This window comes from Alternaria hordeiaustralica (genome assembly GCF_023758085.1).
Source record: "Alternaria hordeiaustralica strain BMP 2776 chromosome Unknown scaffold_22, whole genome shotgun sequence".
Classification (NCBI taxonomy): Eukaryota; Fungi; Ascomycota; class Dothideomycetes; order Pleosporales; family Pleosporaceae; genus Alternaria; species Alternaria hordeiaustralica.
In genome coordinates, this window is record NW_026056794.1 from 282,446 (window position 1) to 300,125 (window position 17,680).

Genomic DNA, 17,680 nt, shown 5'->3' on the forward strand with positions numbered 1-17,680 from the left:
GCAGTAAGTAAACAGCAGACGTTGTGTATCAGCCTAGCTTGACATGGGAGTGTTGCAAACAAAAGTCATCTGTGTCTATCAATTGCGGGAAGTGATGCTTCAATTGGGTTCTGCGTCGTGCGCAACCTCGGGTTGTTGTGCTGACGATACTTCTCGTTCGAGAGAACCTGACTGAATGGGCGCATGTGGATCTTGGAAGTTGTGAGACGCTCGTCGGCGTCGTATGCGCATCATCTCATCTACCTCATCTTCGCTTGAGTATGCAGAACCCGCAGTATTGGTGGGCATGGCCTTCGATTGTTGTGCCTTCTTCGCATTGTCCCACTCCTTCCTTGGTGACCCGAGTCTCTCTGGGTAGCCACACTCTTTCAGAGGCTTAGAGAACAACCGCAAGCAGAACTCCACTGGTTTGGTGAGTCCACGCGAGATTTTCTTGAGAGTGTAGATGAACATGAAGCCGGTGGTGATATCGAGCTGCTCGAACACTTGTTCCAGATCCTCTTTACCAGTACTGGGAACAAGCCAGAAACATAGGAACCATGCGAGGATATTAGTGCCTGCGAACAACAAGAGCACGCTCAACGGACCAAGCTTGATCAGAAGCCAGGGGGATAGGACAGCGAGAAGTCCGGCCCCAATGAAATTCCAACATACAGCAAGACTCATACCAAGTTCACGATTAACAAGCGGGAATACTTCGGCTGAGATAACGAAAGCTGCTGGGCCTTCTCCGATGGAATATGCGATCATGAACACGACCAAGAAAATGTAGTGCCCAGCGATGGCTCCAGTATCTGGCCGGGTCGTCCGATTCTTCCCATCGATTATGATCTTCTCCGGTATCTTCAGAACTAAGGCAGAGCCCAGCAGGGACAAGGCCATAACTGGGAATGACCAGTTCAAAACTCGTCGCCGTCCATCAGGAATGTCGATAACGAACAGAGCGGGGATTGTAGCTATGAAGTTCAAAAACATCAATCCAAGGGAGGCGCCCAGTAGCTGCATTTTCTGGTCGGTTGACGTGTCACATTTGTTGTTGAAGAAGGAGTACCGAAAAAAATGGTCAGCCATGAAAGCTATCAAGTTGATACCGCACAGTTGTTGTGAGACCATTACCGCGATTGCAGCTCGATGTGCTCTGTTCGTGTAGCCGGAGCGGAAGAAAATCAACGTGACTCTCTCTCGCCAGCTTATGTGTTGAATGACATCAAGGAAGGGGCTCTTTGCGTTTGTAGTCCTGTCGGCCGCACTAGAAGTATATGACCGGCGACCCAATGCTGCCTTCAGTCGACGCTGCTCATCAATCAGACGCGTATGCATGAGGAACAGCTCGCCAGCAGCAATTATGGGAACATCTTCGCCTCGAAGATCGACAAGGGACTTGTACGCCTCTCGAATGAGGTCTCCTCTGCGAGGATCGTTCTTAGAACGTTTGCCGTTTGAAAGTTTTCCCACGGCGCCGCTTTCCTTCAATAGCCATCGAGGGGATTCTAAATAGATGTCAGCCCTCGAGGAATGAGGATTTGGATTATTATGAGTCACTTACCAGGGGAAAAGAGGATCAATGATAGTAATATCAATGCGGGGATGAAGGCAGAGATGAACATGTATCGCCAGCTCGAATTAACATTGAGGCGATACACGGCCATGTTGGCAACTGATCCAGCGGCTAGCCCAAATGCGACAAAAAGTTGCCAGAAAACCAGCAGAAAGCCGCGTACGTCTTTGGGCGAGGTTTCGGAAAGCAGGATAGGAACAATAGAGGCTTTGCCTGCCATGCCGGCGCCCAACAGGATTCTGAAACCGAGGAGATGCTCCCATTTGTGCACGGAAGCAGAGCCTACAACCGATATGAAGCTGAATATGCCAGCAACACATATAGCCCCTCGACGGCCAAAGCGGAGGATTCTGGTGATTGGGTCGGTAATGATTAGACCTAGTATTGCACCAGCGAAGAATGGTACTCCGACTGTGACTCCCAGCAGCCAGGCATTACGATCGAGACTGGCATTGGGCTGGCCGTCCGCTGTGTTCGGGACGTCGAAGCCGGAGCATGCGGCGGTGGTATTTCTACCTAGATCATGCATTACTTCGATAGCAGCTCCTTCTTGTTGTTAGTTGACATGAGACGGCCGCTTCTCTCGGCGTGTCTTACCAGCCATAGCAGCTTGGTCCCAACCCCTGGAAAGACGTTAGACACAAATCGTATGTGCTGAACACCACAAAGTCAGCACTTACTGCGTCATTGCTGCAAAAATGCAAGCGACAATCAAAAGCCGATGCAACCTCGAAAGACTTCGCAGCGTTTCCCACCTACTCTGTGGCAGGAAGGCCTTGTATAGAACTTCACTTTCCAATCTTGTGTATCTCTGCTCGCCGACATGCAACTCGATGGGCCTGCGCGGTTCGTTGGGGTGCTCTCTACGCCGCGTTTGGATACGTTCGAATACAGGCTTTATGTCGACCTGCGACCGCAAGGCAAGAACGCCGCGGACAAATACATCCTGCTCGACTGGTAGATCGTATTTCATGTGAAATCTGATGGCATTTTCCTGTGTGACTCCATTCAATGGATTATCCTCTTCAACACTGTCGATCATGGTTAGGAACTTTGCAAACACAGTGCGAGTAGTGAGGTCGTACCTGGGATTGTCTTCGATCGTCGGCTCATGTACAGACGCTTGAGACGCGATGGACGTAGCCATGGTTGTCGGGTACCAACAGATAAAACAGTGGAGCAGCACGCAAGGAACAGCGACCGGGTGTGGAGAAGATGTAACATAGCTTGTACCTGGAAACGCGTCATATATCTATGCAGCCTACATCAGAAGCTTGCCAAATCTCACGGCCCGCAAGAAGGCAACGTGGCGCCATGAGCCGCATGCCAGCGGGCTCTGCTGCGAATAAGCGACAAGTGTCTAGACTGGTAACATACGCCTCGGACGCGATCGCAGAGGCACTAGTGGTATTGCCAGCTGTTCAGCTATCCAATATGGGATGTGGCGAACTCAGCCTGGCTGTTGTGCGACACGAGGGCGTGAGAGGTCGCGTTTATGGCCTAGGCAAAAGGTCCTCCTGTCCTCACCGGTCAACCCAGCCACGCCGTGAGGGACACATCGACGAATATCAAGCTTCAGAACTGTGTGATTGATAAGCGACCTCTTAGATCATCGAGAAGGAGGTAGATGGAGTTGTCGACATAGCAATTCGAAGATGGTCGAAAATGATGTTGTCGCGATGGCCCAAGTAGGACGCGCAGATGGGGACGCGGCTCTAATGGCCCCCGCCCCCCAATATTTCGTGCTTACCTATGCCAAGCCCAGTCCTCCCTTCACAACTACCGAACCTCCGATGGAGCAAACTTTCTTTTTGCACGCCCAGGGCCGCGCTGATCGAGATCGAAAGGGCACTCTTACGCGTCGCTTCTCTCTATTCCGGCTTATGGTAGCCCAGCAGAACCTTTGACTTCCAAGGTTGTTACCAGCACAGTGTTCAGGCGAGATTGCCTGCTGATAATGAGGCCAAGTTGAACACCCTCAAGAACACGTGACGCGGCACAACCAAAGCGCTGCACGTGTGAACAGAAGGAAGAGCTTTCATATCTCGCTGTTGCCTTCTGTCAATGTCAAATTTGATCTTGATTCACAACAGTGCTTCTAGCCAGAGTCTGACGGAAAGGCCTCCTCGCCAATATCGCCTGGCACCACGTTGTTTGCTAGCTCAGCGAGGCCAAATAAGCCGACTGTATTGCTACTACGGCCCGTGCCGTATACTGCGAGGTTCTGGCTTGCATGGTGGTTCAGATCCTCTTTTGAGCGATGGTAAGGAAGGTAGGCTCGGTGATTGACCGATTGCGGAACTGTCAATGTTGTTGTCGTTTGTCTCGAACGTGAGCTTTCTCGACAGGTTCAACGCTGGTCTGGGGGACGACCTTCAAGCTCCAACACGTTAGCTGTCGCAGTCGCTAGAAACATTCGCCTTTGCATCTGGAGCTCGAAAGGGTCTCTTTTTTATCCATCCGCTAGCGGTTCCCGATGTCAGATCCCTAGAAGAGACTACACGATCGCATACTCCCTGCCACCCTCCGCAGCAAAGTTTATCCAAGTCGCCGACTCGCTGTCCGCATATGTTAAATCCAAGATTTCGTCGCCATACCCCGGCACGTAAGCGACATTGATCATTTCGTACGACTGAGTTCCTGGTATTGGTGCCAAGATGAAAGGAACTTCTGTCCCAAATAAACAGACAAGTATAGCGCCGTCGGGTACAAGTCGGCAGTTGTGATGCCATGAGATTCCAAGGTGCCCTTCTTCCGTGACAATGATGTCACGGCCCCCAAAGTGTCCCAAGTTCTCACCAGAGATACCACGTCCGTCACGGTATACATCGAGTGTGAAGTTTTGGCGGAACCCATCTCTACTTCCGAGCAGAAGGCTAGTAAAGCGATCAAGATCTTCGTCTTCTATACTTCTTCGTCGAAGTATTTGTAGAAGAGAACGTGGTAATATGCCTCGAGGTTTCAAGATGCTATGGTAAAAGTCATATATCTCATTGTTCATTGTCTGTTCTCGGAACCCCGTCTCCCTTTTACCCCAGGACCATGAAGAGTTCTGTGTTTCACAGACGATACCAACATATCTTCCATGTGCATAAAGCGTCTGGGAATCCATCGATAGGCGTATCGAGCCTCGTCGCTTCTTACGCTCTTCCATGTCCAGCTCCGAGTTGGGCACGTTTCCAAGAATAGCATCCGTAGAGATCGAAGTGAAGTCCAGTATCCAGGACGAAGTAGTCCAGTGTGTCCGATCAAAGCCTCCAGTAGGTCGTGCGTCTTCGTTAAGATAGGGAAACGCGGACTCCTCCAAGATGGAGACGACTGTGGCCTCGGCCAATACATGCCATAGGGATTTTGAGTAATCGACTGCTATTGCCTCGGTAACTTGAAATTCGCATAGTGCGAGAAGTCCATAGACCTTATCGAGCGGGTTCGCAGACTCCGCGTTTTTTGATGCGATCAGGCACCAATACAAGCCTCTGTGGTTATCAGAGAGCGATCTAATATCTTGCAAGTCTAAGACGCGCATCAAGCCGTACTCAAATCGATCGCAAAGCTCAGGATCTTCCGGTCGTTTTGACCCGGTGGCAAGAAGTATATCTGAAATAGATTGCAAGAAAATGGACCAACGTGTGCTCACGCTGCCGATCAGTACAATCGGGTCAGTTCTCGCTAATGCCAGCTCTTGAATGACCCAAAGGCGACGAAACCAGGGAAGCTCCAAGATTTCCACATAATGCTGCCACATATGGAGCGAAACTTGAGGTGGATAACCCCTTCCCTTTTCTTGTAGCGTGATCAACCAGAGCGCTTGGCAATCGTCTGAGTGCGAACAAGCTGTATGTTTCGGCCATCCACCAAGCCATATTAAGACTTTGTTCGCAGATCGATAGATCATGGCCATGTGCTGAACCTGGTGAGATCTCTCCTCTACATCCCGCTGGTTTATGCACAGTGCGTCAATCCAAAGCATACGCGGTTTGTTGTCGAACCGAAGACGCCTCAGCCCTTGATCGAGACTTTCGGTGATGGGCAACTCGAATCCATCAACTAGTGCTTTGCGAGGACTAATCGTGGTTCCCCAAGCATATGATAGAGCTTCATATTCGACTTCGCGGTTGAAGCTCGGCATATACGTGTACCAGCCGTCTGATTCTTCCCAATTCAATTCATCCTTGTCTATGTCCCCTTCGTATGTTTCATCCTCGTCTGAGTCGTCCTCGTCTGTCACCCACCATCTCATTTTGACCGTACGTAGTGACAGGCTGATCGGATCGTTATATCCACCTGGCGATAGTTCAACCAAGCGAATCTCTCCGCCGTCTGAATCGATGGGTTGGTATGGCGATTGGTCCGAGCCCGAGGTAAGCGGTGCTTGGAGGGATTCCATTGAGCCCGACCCCGGGCGCGAGGCTGCGATGCGCTGGCCGTAATTGTCGCAACAAAACCGTCTCGCAGTCGGTCGGTGGTGAAGTGAAGTAATCTCGATATCCTTGATGTGGATATGAAGTTCTGCTGAGAGCGTGTATGTGTAACAGGCGTTGTGGCAGAAAGAGTGATGTTCAGAGAAGCGAAGAGGGGAAGGAGCGATTGGGTCGGTTTAGGCAGCATCACAAGGCTGATGACTAAGTCCAGCCACGCACATCATCGGTGAGCGAACGGAAAGCTTTGCCCCTCAAAAGAAAGGCCGTTCAGTTCAGGGCTGAGCCGTTGCGTTGGAGGGAAACTGACACAAATCCCACCTAATGGTTCTGAAGCGCGCCTTTCTCAATGGTATGGCACTCCTCCGTGGCCCAAGAATGCTCACTTGCTCGCATGTCAAAGTCGATGTCGCAGGCCCTCAAAACCTTGGGTCAGTTGCAATGACACAAGCCATATATTGCTGTGTTCGGTAGTGTGGCAAGGCGATATGGTGAATAGTCACTGCTGCCAGGTGTCTACAAATTTGTCGATCCGTTTCGGTTGCTACACAGCAAAAACGACCTGTTTAATTTGATTATGGCATAACCCGTACGCCCATAAGCCATAATATGTGCATAACGAAATTCTTCGAGCACTTTCAACTTGCGCAGTGTACTTCAGTTTTCTTTCCTCTTAGCTTCCAGCAAGTGAGACCCAGCTACAACCCGCAAACCCCTCTCACTGCAACAAGGAAAAGCCAGTACCCTGACCCGCAGCCTCCATCAGCGCACGCGTGAACTTAGTACGCTCGCTAGTCTGCATGACAGTCGGGCGGCGAGTCCAGCCAATCTCAGTAGGCATGCGCTCGTTGCCTACATCACATGCGTTAGCAACTACGCTCCATTCATCCATAAGAAAAGACAAAGTTTAAAACTTACGCAGCCAGTACTCAATAAAGTCCTTCCTAACAGTACTCGTAGTGCCATCCGCCATAATCTCAAAGAACGAAGCGCATTCACCCCAGCTAAACCCATCCGCCAACAACGAAGCCTTGTGCTCCGGGTTAGTTTTCTTAGATGTCGCAAGGCGTGCCATGCGGGCATCAGCGAGCTGCTGAACGGTGATTTCCGGGGTCGTGAAGAAAGATGCTGTCTCAGCCCAGACGGTTTCGTTGAAGGGGAGGGGGTTAGCGAAGAAGCGGTCAGAACGACTCAGGCTGAAGTCGTGCTCCAGCACGCCCTCACGGCCCAGCGTGTCGAGGTCGAATGTACGTGCGAAAGGCTCTGGGTTGGTGCGTACGGCTTGCGAGAAGAGGATGATGGCGTCGCTTTTGGCGATGTTGAAGCCTTCGAGCATGGCGTCGGCGAGGATGTCGCGGGTGATTCGCCGTCCGTCGTGCGGCAGGTAGCCGTGGTTGGCGAGAGTGTTCATGCCGGGGCATGGACCGCGTGCTGTTGGGTCACTGGTTAGTTGGATGGTCCTATCACGACCAGAGATGTCTGTTTAGATGTTGCAACTAACCATCGGTAGGACCTGGAGCTGTCCAGTTCCTGGGCACCCAGGCCTGGCGAGCGACATAGGTCGGGAAAGCCGAGGCTGACGCAAAGATAGCGAGAAAGCTGATAGTAGATGAGACCTTCATGGTGGTTCTAAATGAGAGAACGGGCAGAGTAATGATGGGAATGGATCTCAAAGATGAATGTTAACGAAAGGATGTGAAGGTATGACTGTCAACGAGTGATTCGCTTGAAGTGATCTCTGCTGGTGCCTATAAACTCTTTGAGCACTCAGATTATATATCGACCTGCTTCGAGTGACAGCTACACATCGTTGTCAGGCGTGAAACTCGTCAATGGCATCGCCAGCCCTCGGCCCCAACATCTAAAGGACGTTGCACCACGCCATTTGGGGTGCCTCGGCTCGCAAAGTCGACGAAGAGATGCGATACGTGAACTTTTTGGCGATTCTCTGGGATGTGCTTGATGGATTCGTGATGGGGAGAGGTAAAAGAAACACTCGAGGACTTGGCGGTTCGGAATAAATAACCGACAAGCCACAACTCATTTCGCGTCCGTTACAACGATCTCGGCGTATGTAGGGAAGTGGATCGCATCCTATCACATCGCGATGCGCCGGTAACGTTCCTCGGTTGGAAAGGACAGACCCATAAGTATTGGGATGGGAAAAGACGTATGGGATTCTTCCCAGTCGGTCATCTTCTAGGGAGAGTGGACATGGCAGTGCGCAGCGTCCAAAACTCTTATTACCATACAACAAAAGCCTTGGAAGTGGTAAGAAATACCGGGTTTGACAAGTTCAACAGATTCTATCGCAACGCAGGCTTTAGAAAAGGCGGTTCAGATTGCAAATCGCCGCGATGATCCACCTAGTTGTTGTTGACAATCGTGAGATGGCTAGCATGATCAGGGTGCTCTCTACCAGGTCAGCTGACGATGACTCCGAACAAACCACAGTTACGCCGACCATGTCATTTGCGGTAGACTGTCCTGAGTGTTACCAGCTGATCGGACGTGTTCCTCTCGATCTGAGGGTCGTGATTTCACCTCAGACTGGCACGAAACACCATCCCCACAAATTTAGGCCTCGGCAGTTTCGCGACATACCACATCCTCCGATGCTTTTTATCCAGTCCGATGGAGGTCATAATGTGTTTGGCAATGGACGTCATGTTCGCGTCGGGCGCTTTTCTGTGCAAATCAAACTGCACATCCATCGTTCAGGATTGACATCAAGTTGGACAAAACGATGCGATCGAAGGGTGTATACCGCGGTACGGGCAGCACGATCTTGAACGAACAAAAGTAAGTCTAACATCACTGTAAGCACTTCTTTGCGCGTGTGGAGAAGTTCCAGGGCCGTGTGTATTCGAGGTGCACTCAGCCACCCGGAAACGCTGTATCGCAACGAAAACTCCTGAGTGGTATTCAAACAATGTTATACAGGCTGTCGGCGGTTGTCCGAGAAATCGACCGTGTCGACAAGTGGACGTGTTTATCTCGAATGCGTAACGTTTAGTCTTGCGAGGGTTTTGATGGTTCCGGCTGCGCGGCCAGGCGGTTGTCGCCTTTGGGCTTAGATTCGGCGTGGAATTGTGCGGATCTGGGTGTGGTGCTGCCGTCATCCCAGAATTCAACATCGCCTTCTGCGCTTAAGGAGCCCCTCTTGACTAGGCTGCCTTTCTCCCGCATGAGGTCCTCGATCGTGACGGACTTGTCTGAGAATACCTGGGAACCGTTAGCCTCCAGCCATGCCAACTATCCATGGGTCATACCTTGAGGTGGTCTGCAATGAGATGCCGATTCTTGCAGCCCGGACATTGGATTAAAACAGTCCCATGATGGTAGCCTTGCTTCGACAATCGATGTGAAGAGCGTGTCTTGCAGACGTTGCAGGTAAATGTGAGTTCGTATGACGGGACTTGTTCGCGCTCTAGTCGTGAGTCTGGCGCATCTGTTGACGTGGGAGGGGCTGCGCTTGAGTCAAAGCGGACTGTAGAAGGTAATCGCGCACGTGATAGTATAAGTGAAGGTCGTATGGCAGCTGACGTTCGCGGTGTGTGGAAGAGGCGCTTTGCGGGCGCTGGAATGCGCTCGGTATGGGGGATTCGTGCAGTTCGGGGCGCAGTGGTTCGGGCGATGCCGCGCGACAAAGAGGTGGAGGAGCGCATGACGATATGACACAAACTGACACGACTCAAAGATGGTGAAAGAGTGAGCTGGCGACTGTGAAACGGCGTGTGAGGTATGACGAACGGAAGTGCAGCGGGCAAAGAATAATTGACCGAGCGCCAAGCCATGACGACGGCGAGCTCTCGTGCAGCGGGGACCCTCGCCCGCAACACGCCCGGCACCTGAACTTCACCATCACTCGCGTCTCCCGCCACGCGTGCTATTCCTTCACGGTCACCCTCGCTGTTCCGCGTGTTAGGCTCAAATGTTCCTTTGAAGTCCTGGTCTATTCCTCGCACCCACGCCACACCGGGCATCTGCACCGCCAGCCTACCTCCGCCTGCGACCGCACCGAGCTTCTAAGCTCTAGATATCACACGATCAGAACAAGGCAGGAGCGAAGATGATCGCAGGACGAGGAAGACAGCGGATACGGCCGCCAAGGAGGGTACGTACTGCGCGCTCACTTTCACCTTCACTTTCACTTTCCTCGCGTGCTAGCCTACGCCGCTCAACCTCGCTGTCATGAAAAAAGACTCCATGCTGTAGACTCAACACTAACAATGGCGCGTTCGCAGGGTCTGCACGGCGACGAAGTAGATTTCGAGAACACGTGGGCCACCATCGAGGCGGCCTTTAGGGAGATCCACACAAAGAATGCGTCCAAGCTGTCGTACGAGGAGCTTTACCGCCACGCATACCGAATCGTTCTGAAGAAGAAAGGCGAGGCTCTCTACGAGAAAGTCCACGAATTCGAGCGAAATTGGTTGAGCACCGAGGTCCGAGCCTCAATCTCCCAATTGCTCTCAACGAACCTACTCGTAGACGCGCAGAGTATCGGCGGAACTACACCAAATGAGCGACGTGTAGCGGGCGAGAGGTTTCTGAAAGGGCTGAAGCAGGCATGGAGCGATCACCAGATCTGCACCAGCATGCTGGCAGACGTGCTCATGTACATGGTAAGATGATATCTGGACGGACTGAGCTGAGGATGTTAGCTAACACGGTCTGCTTAGGACCGTGTCTACTGTGCTGACCATCGCCGCCCATCAATTTACAACGCCGCCATGGTTCTGTTCCGCGACGAAATCCTAAATTCCAAGATATCCCCGACCGACGCTCGAGCGATCCTCAACCTCTTGAACAACATCATCCTCGATCAGATACAGATGGAGCGTGACGGCGACGTCATCGACAAGCAGCTTATCAAGTCTTGCGTGTATATGCTCGAGGGCCTACACGAGGGCGAGATAGAGGCGGAGGACCAGCGACTGTACAACACGTCTTTTGAGGTGGAGTATCTGGACACCAGCAGAGCCTTTTACCGCGAAGAATCGGAGCTTTTACTACGCGACGCGCATGCCGGCGCATACTGCAAACATGCGCGACGCAGAATTTACGAAGAGGACGAGCGCTGCAAGCAAACACTGCTGGACACTACGGGACCCAAGATTCAGAAGGTTGTGGAGGAAGAGATGATCAAGTTCCGGATACACGAGCTTGTAGAGATGGAGAGCGGTGTACGCTTCATGATCGACAACCATAGACTTGAAGAGCTGAACCTTATCTACGACCTGAACAGGCGGGTAGATGACAAGAAGATCCAGACAACCCGAGCCATTCAGCAGCGCATTGTCGAGATGGGCTCAGACATCAACAAGGACGCGATCGCGGCGTCACTGGCGCCAGCCGTTGCACCTGCCGCCGATTCAGCCGACAAGGGCAAGGGTGCTGCGCAAGAGAAGAGCCTGAACCAGCAGACTGTCGCTGCGATCAAGTGGGTCGAGGATGTCCTTGCCCTGAAAGATCGGTTTGACAAGATTTGGCGAGAGTCATTCGAGTGCGATCCGCTGCTGCAACAGGCGCAAACAGCAAGTTTCTCCGATTTCATCAACTCGGTGACATTCCCACGATCATCCGAATACATCTCCCTCTTTATCGACGAAAACATGAAGAAGGGCATCAAGGGCAAGACTGAGGCTGAGATTGACGCGGTTCTGGAGAAGGCCATCATCCTGCTACGATATGTACAGGACAAGGACCTTTTCGAGCGCTACTACAAGAAGCATCTGTGTCGCCGTCTGTTGATGAACAAGTCAATCAGCAACGAAGTAGAGAAGCAAATGATCTCCAAGATGAAGATCGAGCTCGGCAACAATTTCACTCTGAAGCTGGAGGCCATGTTCAAGGACATGACCATCTCCGAAGAGCTTACTGCTGGCTTCAAGAAGCACGTGGAAGGCCTCGGAGAGAAGGATCCTAAGCGCATCGAGCTGTCTATCAACGTGCTGACCAGCATGACATGGCCTCTCGAGACTATGGGTGGAGCTGCCGCCGACGAAGAGGACAAGCGACCACGATGCAATTACCCCCTCGTTGTAGACAAGCTCAAGCGCGGTTTCGAGAAGTTCTACAGCCAGAAGCATTCCGGACGACAGCTTACCTGGCTCCCCAACATGGGATCAGCAGACATCAAAGCTGTCTTCCCCAAGGTTCCTCAGAAGGATGGCTCTGTCAAGGAGCGTCGCCACGACCTCAATGTGTCGACATATGGCATGATCATCCTGCTTCTCTTCAACGAGCTTGATGCCGGCGAACGCCTAACATTCGAAGAGATTCAAGCCCAGACAAACATCCCTCCTAGTGATCTCATCCGTAACTTACAGTCGCTCGCCGTCGCACCCAAGACACGAATTTTGATCAAGGAGCCCATGTCCAAGGACGTCAAGCCTACCGATAAGTTCTCCTTCAACGAAGGTTTCCAGGGTAAATTTGTCAAGATCAAGGTTGGTGTTGTCAGCGGCGGCAACAAGGTCGAGAGCGATCGTGAGCGTCGCGAGACCGAGAAGAAGAATGACGATTCGCGAGGCTTCTGCATTGAGGCCGCCGTTGTGCGTATCATGAAGTATGTATTCCTCAGAACCTATGTAATCTCAAACATGCTGACAACAAAACAGACAACGTAAAGAACTCTCGCATCAACAGCTCATGTCCGAAACCCTCAGCCAACTTGTCGGCCAATTTAAACCCGAGGTCACCATGGTTAAGAAACGCATTGAGTCGCTCATTGAGCGTGAATACCTGGAGCGCGTAGACGGCGCGCAGACTGATTCGTATAGGTATCTGGCTTAGAGAGCAGAAAAGGGGTATTTGCACAGCACTTCAGCAGCATGTTTGCGGGCGTTTTCGGGGTCGGTCGCTAAATTTGAGGGAGCGGACTACCCTTACGGAATGAATGAATGCATAGCTTGGCGTCGATGGAGTATGGGCTTGGGCGTCGTGTGGGAGATTTTTGTAGATACCTTTTACAATCAAAAGAGGTGAATTTGGTAATAAAGAATATCAGGATGTACACACGAAGGATTTTGCCGTAAAAGCAAGTATTTTCTGATTGCGAGACACGGCTGTCCGGAATGTTTTCCTCTCTAGATCTTGCTCTATCATGCAAAACCTCACTTATACCTCCCAACAACCTTCCTCCTCTTCTCAAACGCATCCCCAGCCATACTCCCACTCCCCCTCGGCCCATCCCCCACAGGCCTCTTCCGACTCTTCTCCAAGCTCCCCAACTTCCCACTCTTCTTCTGCGTCAACTTCTCAATCCGATCAATCCCCGCGCCCAAACTGCGCCACTCCTCACCCCCAAACCCGCCATCCCGCTGCTGCCTCGCCTTCTGCTTCGCAGCATCCTTCTTGCTCCCCGGCGCCAACCGCGTAAAGTTCGCTTCTTCGTACTCGCGCCTCTCGTTCTCTTCGCGACGTTCGCGTTCGGACTTTGTGTGTCGCCCGCCGTGTGTGATGGTGCTTCCGATGCTGGGCTCGGCGATGGGCGCGCCCGAGAGCTCGGTTGCGATGAATTCGTCGAGGGTGGCGGATTTTCCGGGGCGGCGCTCGCGGCGCTCTTCGCGGTTTTCGGGTACGGGCATTGCCATGGGCGTTATCTTGGGTGGGCGGTAGATGCCGTCCTTTGCGGTTTCGGCGCGCGCGCGCTCTTGGGCTGCTTCGGTCTTTTGGCGTGTTACGAGGGCGCGGCGGGGGCCGTAGGCCATTTCGTCTTCGTCTTCGGAGGTTTGCGCTGTGCCAGCTGATTCGGCATCGCTGACGTCGGAATCGGAGCCTGTGTCCGTCTTGGTCTTCTTTGATTTCGAGGCGGGCTTTGCCGAGGCTTGAGTGGTGCGACGTGTGGCATCGTCGGCTGTGCGGAGGATCTTGTCGATTTGGTATTTCAGGCGGCTTTCAAGTGGTCGTACGCCCTTTTCTAGGTAGATTCGCAGTTCCACTAGCTTCTGGACGACTTCATCTTGGGGGTGGAGGTTCGTTTCTTGCTGGTCGCCTTTGCGTGCTCGGAGCTTTAGGAGGATGAGGAAGACGAGGTTTTGTAGGTAGGATAGAAGCAGCTCGTTCTTGACATCCAGAAGGGAAATGCCTTCCTTCGGTGGTAGGATGTCGTCATTTGGCAGAGCTTCTGTAGCGGATTGAATTGATGTAGTAAGAGTCGCGAGGAGCGACTCCAGCGAGTTGTCGACGGCCATGGTTTCCAAGGACGTTGTGGTGGTCGTTACTGCCGCGCGCCGTACCTATTGAAGTTGCAAAGAAATTTTAGTGGGGCTTGAACGCGCCAAGTGCACGGGCCACTGCGGTCATCGCGTCGGTGGTGGGCTGCCTGTCCCAAATCCTTCGTGTGACCTCATAATGTCAGCATACCAATACCTGCCGTGTTCGACTCCAACCTCGATACGGCTTCTCTCCGTCTCCGGCACTCAAGATGCTCCTGCATACAAATTAGAGGAGGTGGATATCAGGCAAAAGCCGCGTTTCGAGGCGCTCTCATATACATGGACCGACTACGACAACGAAGAGCCGGAACCCATAGTTGGAGATACCAATACTTATTCGTCTATTCCAATAACCGGTGCTGGGTCTCTGAGGATTACGGTGCATCTAGCGCGCATCTTGCACCATGTTCACGAGCTCCTGACACAACCTGAATCAAGCGGGAAGATCTGGATTGATCAGATTGCTGTGAACCAGCATGATCTGGACGAGCGAGGCCACCAGGTCTCTCTGATGTCGCACATCTATGGACAGGCGGAGCGGACGCTAATGTGGATTGGCATGTCTCCTGAGCATACGCCTGTACTACTTGATCTGATAAGAAACTTGGGCGAGCTCCCACCGCTTGATGTCCATTGGAGTGCCGAGATGCACAAGGATCTGGAAAGCAGATTGATTGCTCTCTTTTCTCAAGAGAACGATACAGGCTATACAACAGCACAGTACATTCAAGCATTGACTTGGGCCATTGGTCGCCCGTACTTTAAACGTGCATGGATAGTCCAAGAGATCGTGTTATCCACTCGGCCCACGATGATACTTGGAACGACACCAACTGAAATATACGTACTTTATCGTATCATCTTTGTCATCAGATATTCGTCAAAAGCGGCCCTGCAAGTCGTTTACTCGCTAATCCCAGATCACCTCGGAGTCGATCGCTTGCTGAGCATGGACACGGCACGTAGATGGCTACGAGGCGACCCTACGCAGAGCACCTTATATAGCGACTTCTTGGATGTTCTGTTCTGGCTCTCATCATCGCGTGAGGCCAGCGACCCCAGGGACGCCATTAATGCATTTTTAGCTTTTCAAGAAAGGACCTCCGCTCTGGACTTCGTTGCAGATTATAGGATGTCTACTGGACAAGCATACCGAAAGCTTTGTGCAGATATGGCGCGGAAGACTGGCTCGCTTGCGTTCCTGGGGCTTATCCGCGGCAGCGCAGACGCGGAGATACCTTCTTGGACCATAGACTGGCGAGTGGACGTTTCTTCTGCAGGAGACAAATGGCAGGGTTACAGGATTGGCGACACTCCACATTACCCGTACGCCGCCGCCAAAGGGCGCCTATGCCAAGCGAACGGAATATATCAAGAAGGCGATGTGCGCTTGGTTGTTCGCGGCCGGATCATTGACACGGTCCAGTTCGTGTCAAGTGTTACCCGAGAAGAGATCGCAACTTTTGGAGTAGAGAATGTACGACTGGCCGAAGAAATGACTAACCTCAGAACGACCATGCCTACAGTGGATATCGATACGTCTGACCGGATGAATGCTGCTAAGGAACGTATATTTGTTACGCTCTTGGGCCATGATCTTGGTCCGCAAGCCCTCACAGAGCCTCTACAATATACTACAGGCGATTTGATCTCAATGTACGAACGCTTCATTGACACGAAAACACCCGAGCCTGTTAGCGAAGCAGTTCACAAAGAGAAGTTCCCTCAAATGAATCTGAGACTCATCCACAAAAGACTCTTCCTCGGGAGCAAGCAATTGTTTGGGCTTGGGCCAAAAGCCGCACGACCAGGCGACTGCATATGCATCATACATGGATCTTCAGTCCCTCTACTATTGCGACAGTGTGTGAATGGAGAATACACAGTGGTAGGACAATGTTACTACGAGAGCTGGATGTATGGCGAAAGGGTCGATTGGGAGGAGGACGAAGCCGATGAGTTTGTACTGGTATGAGATAATGCAAGGCTCAGCCCAGTCGCTGCTAGACCCAAGAGATGATCATCACGCCCTAGTCTTGGTTCATGCGCTTCATTCAAGAACCATTCCGTACCCTTGTCCAATACAAACGAACAGACTTCGACGTCATCCCCAAATACTTGTGCCTCGTTTCCGCTTCTCCATGTCGCCTTTACGCAACGAAACACGTCTGGTGTTGTCATGCCACCGGAGCGCGCTCCCGTCTTTCCGCCTGTGGCGCCCAGTCAGGAATAACGCACCAATCACAACCTCCCAACCTAAACACTCCCAAACGCTCTGGTACATGCGAACCAACCAGCGGGCAGGATCATGCATAAACATTAGACGCTAGTCCAATGTTTTCTGGAACGTTGCCTGACCTGGTGCGTTTCCTGTTCTCACCATCAGATAACCCAAGCCACGGTCTTCGCTGACTAGTCAGCACATCTTTATGTGTGTTCGGCGACGCGGCGTTGTGGCTGCAGAACACGATAGCAACAGACTTTGGAAGGAGGACGAGGCTTGTAGAAGACATGTTGGTGTAGTACATGCAAATGTCGGTGTGAATGAGGCATGTCCAACGTGGCTATGAGACACGGCGTGCCCCCAAGCCACCACTACAGAAGCCAAACAAACCGCATCCAGCACAATGGGTCAGTACTGCTTCGACTCACATCACAGTCAGCGTCATCACCCCATAGTCCCTCCCATCCGTCCTCCACCTGCATCTCATCCCCCAACAACACCCCTGTCTAGTCGGTCTCACACACACCTCCCCCTGTTCATTCCCGACACACACACACTCATCTCCGCACCTCGGCTTCTCGAAGGCGTTCACAACATTCCACTACGTTTCCAGAAGGCCCGAAAAGTAAGTGGGTGTACGGGTAAAGTCACAGGAGAACCCCAACATGTGGGGTAGACCAGGCCACCTACCGCACCCCTGGTCTCTCTTGCAGGATCTATATTACATTTCTACTAGGGGGTGCGCGCCTTAGCTTCAGTATGAAGGAGCGCGCGGCGCGCGGGCTAAGGCCAGAGTTACGATGATGCGTTTCACGTGTACTGATGGCACTATGAGTGGTGATAGGATGGTATTTTGCTATGTGTGTGGGTCGCATATGTGCGTTCTGGTGGAGTAGCCTCATGCTTCATGCATGCGAGATGCCTCGTGTGGACTCTGGTGGGACGCTTTGGTCACCGTAGAAGTGGCAATGCGTAGCGGAGCAAGCCACCGTGCCGTACCGAGCCCGGATTCATATGGGGTACATCGTAGGTACCCACAGATCATCTCTTCAGTTCATTGCAAAGACCCACCCAGCAGTTTCCTGGCTGTGCTTCGCCACCACGAGGACCTCATCTCAGTGTTTGGTGAGATCAACGCAGCGGCTTGCTGGTTGCCTGAGTCGGTTCAAGACCGTCCCAGCTGTTATGACCAGAATCTCCATGTAGAACTGGTTCTCGTCGAAAGTTGGTGTGGACACTGTGTCATGCCAAAGTG

At 52.2% G+C, this 17,680-nt stretch overlaps 5 protein-coding genes across 5 annotated transcripts; 1 reads left to right on the forward strand and 4 right to left on the reverse strand.

Annotated features, from left to right (window-relative positions):
• Nucleotides 1-99: 99 nt before the first annotated feature.
• On the reverse strand, nt 100-2,705 carry J4E84_008559 (uncharacterized protein; the record flags this gene model as incomplete). The annotated part of the gene is made up of 5 exons (XM_049391130.1): nt 100-1,490; nt 1,547-2,104; nt 2,156-2,181; nt 2,239-2,248; nt 2,318-2,705. 5 exons carry the CDS (start codon nt 2,703-2,705, stop codon nt 100-102), a joined length of 2,373 nt encoding a protein of 790 aa, XP_049241162.1.
• A 3,989-nt stretch (nt 2,706-6,694) lies between these two features.
• Nucleotides 6,695-7,598, reverse strand: J4E84_008560 (uncharacterized protein; the record flags this gene model as incomplete). Its single annotated transcript, XM_049391131.1, has 3 exons — nt 6,695-6,828; nt 6,895-7,407; nt 7,478-7,598. 3 exons carry the CDS (start codon nt 7,596-7,598, stop codon nt 6,695-6,697), a joined length of 768 nt encoding a protein of 255 aa, XP_049241163.1.
• Nucleotides 7,599-8,988: 1,390 nt separating this feature from the next.
• Nucleotides 8,989-9,644, reverse strand: J4E84_008561 (uncharacterized protein; the record flags this gene model as incomplete). Its single annotated transcript, XM_049391132.1, has 2 exons — nt 8,989-9,201; nt 9,249-9,644. The coding sequence occupies 2 exons, from the start codon at nt 9,642-9,644 to the stop codon at nt 8,989-8,991; spliced, it is 609 nt and encodes a 202-aa protein (XP_049241164.1).
• Nucleotides 9,645-10,208: 564 nt separating this feature from the next.
• J4E84_008562 (uncharacterized protein) lies at nt 10,209-12,777 on the forward strand (the record flags this gene model as incomplete). The annotated part of the gene is made up of 3 exons (XM_049391133.1): nt 10,209-10,604; nt 10,662-12,550; nt 12,603-12,777. The coding sequence occupies 3 exons, from the start codon at nt 10,209-10,211 to the stop codon at nt 12,775-12,777; spliced, it is 2,460 nt and encodes an 819-aa protein (XP_049241165.1).
• Nucleotides 12,778-13,097: 320 nt separating this feature from the next.
• Nucleotides 13,098-14,177, reverse strand: J4E84_008563 (uncharacterized protein; the record flags this gene model as incomplete). The annotated part of the gene is made up of 1 exon (XM_049391134.1): nt 13,098-14,177. One exon carries the CDS (start codon nt 14,175-14,177, stop codon nt 13,098-13,100), a length of 1,080 nt encoding a protein of 359 aa, XP_049241166.1.
• Between the last annotated feature and the right edge of the window lie 3,503 nt (nt 14,178-17,680).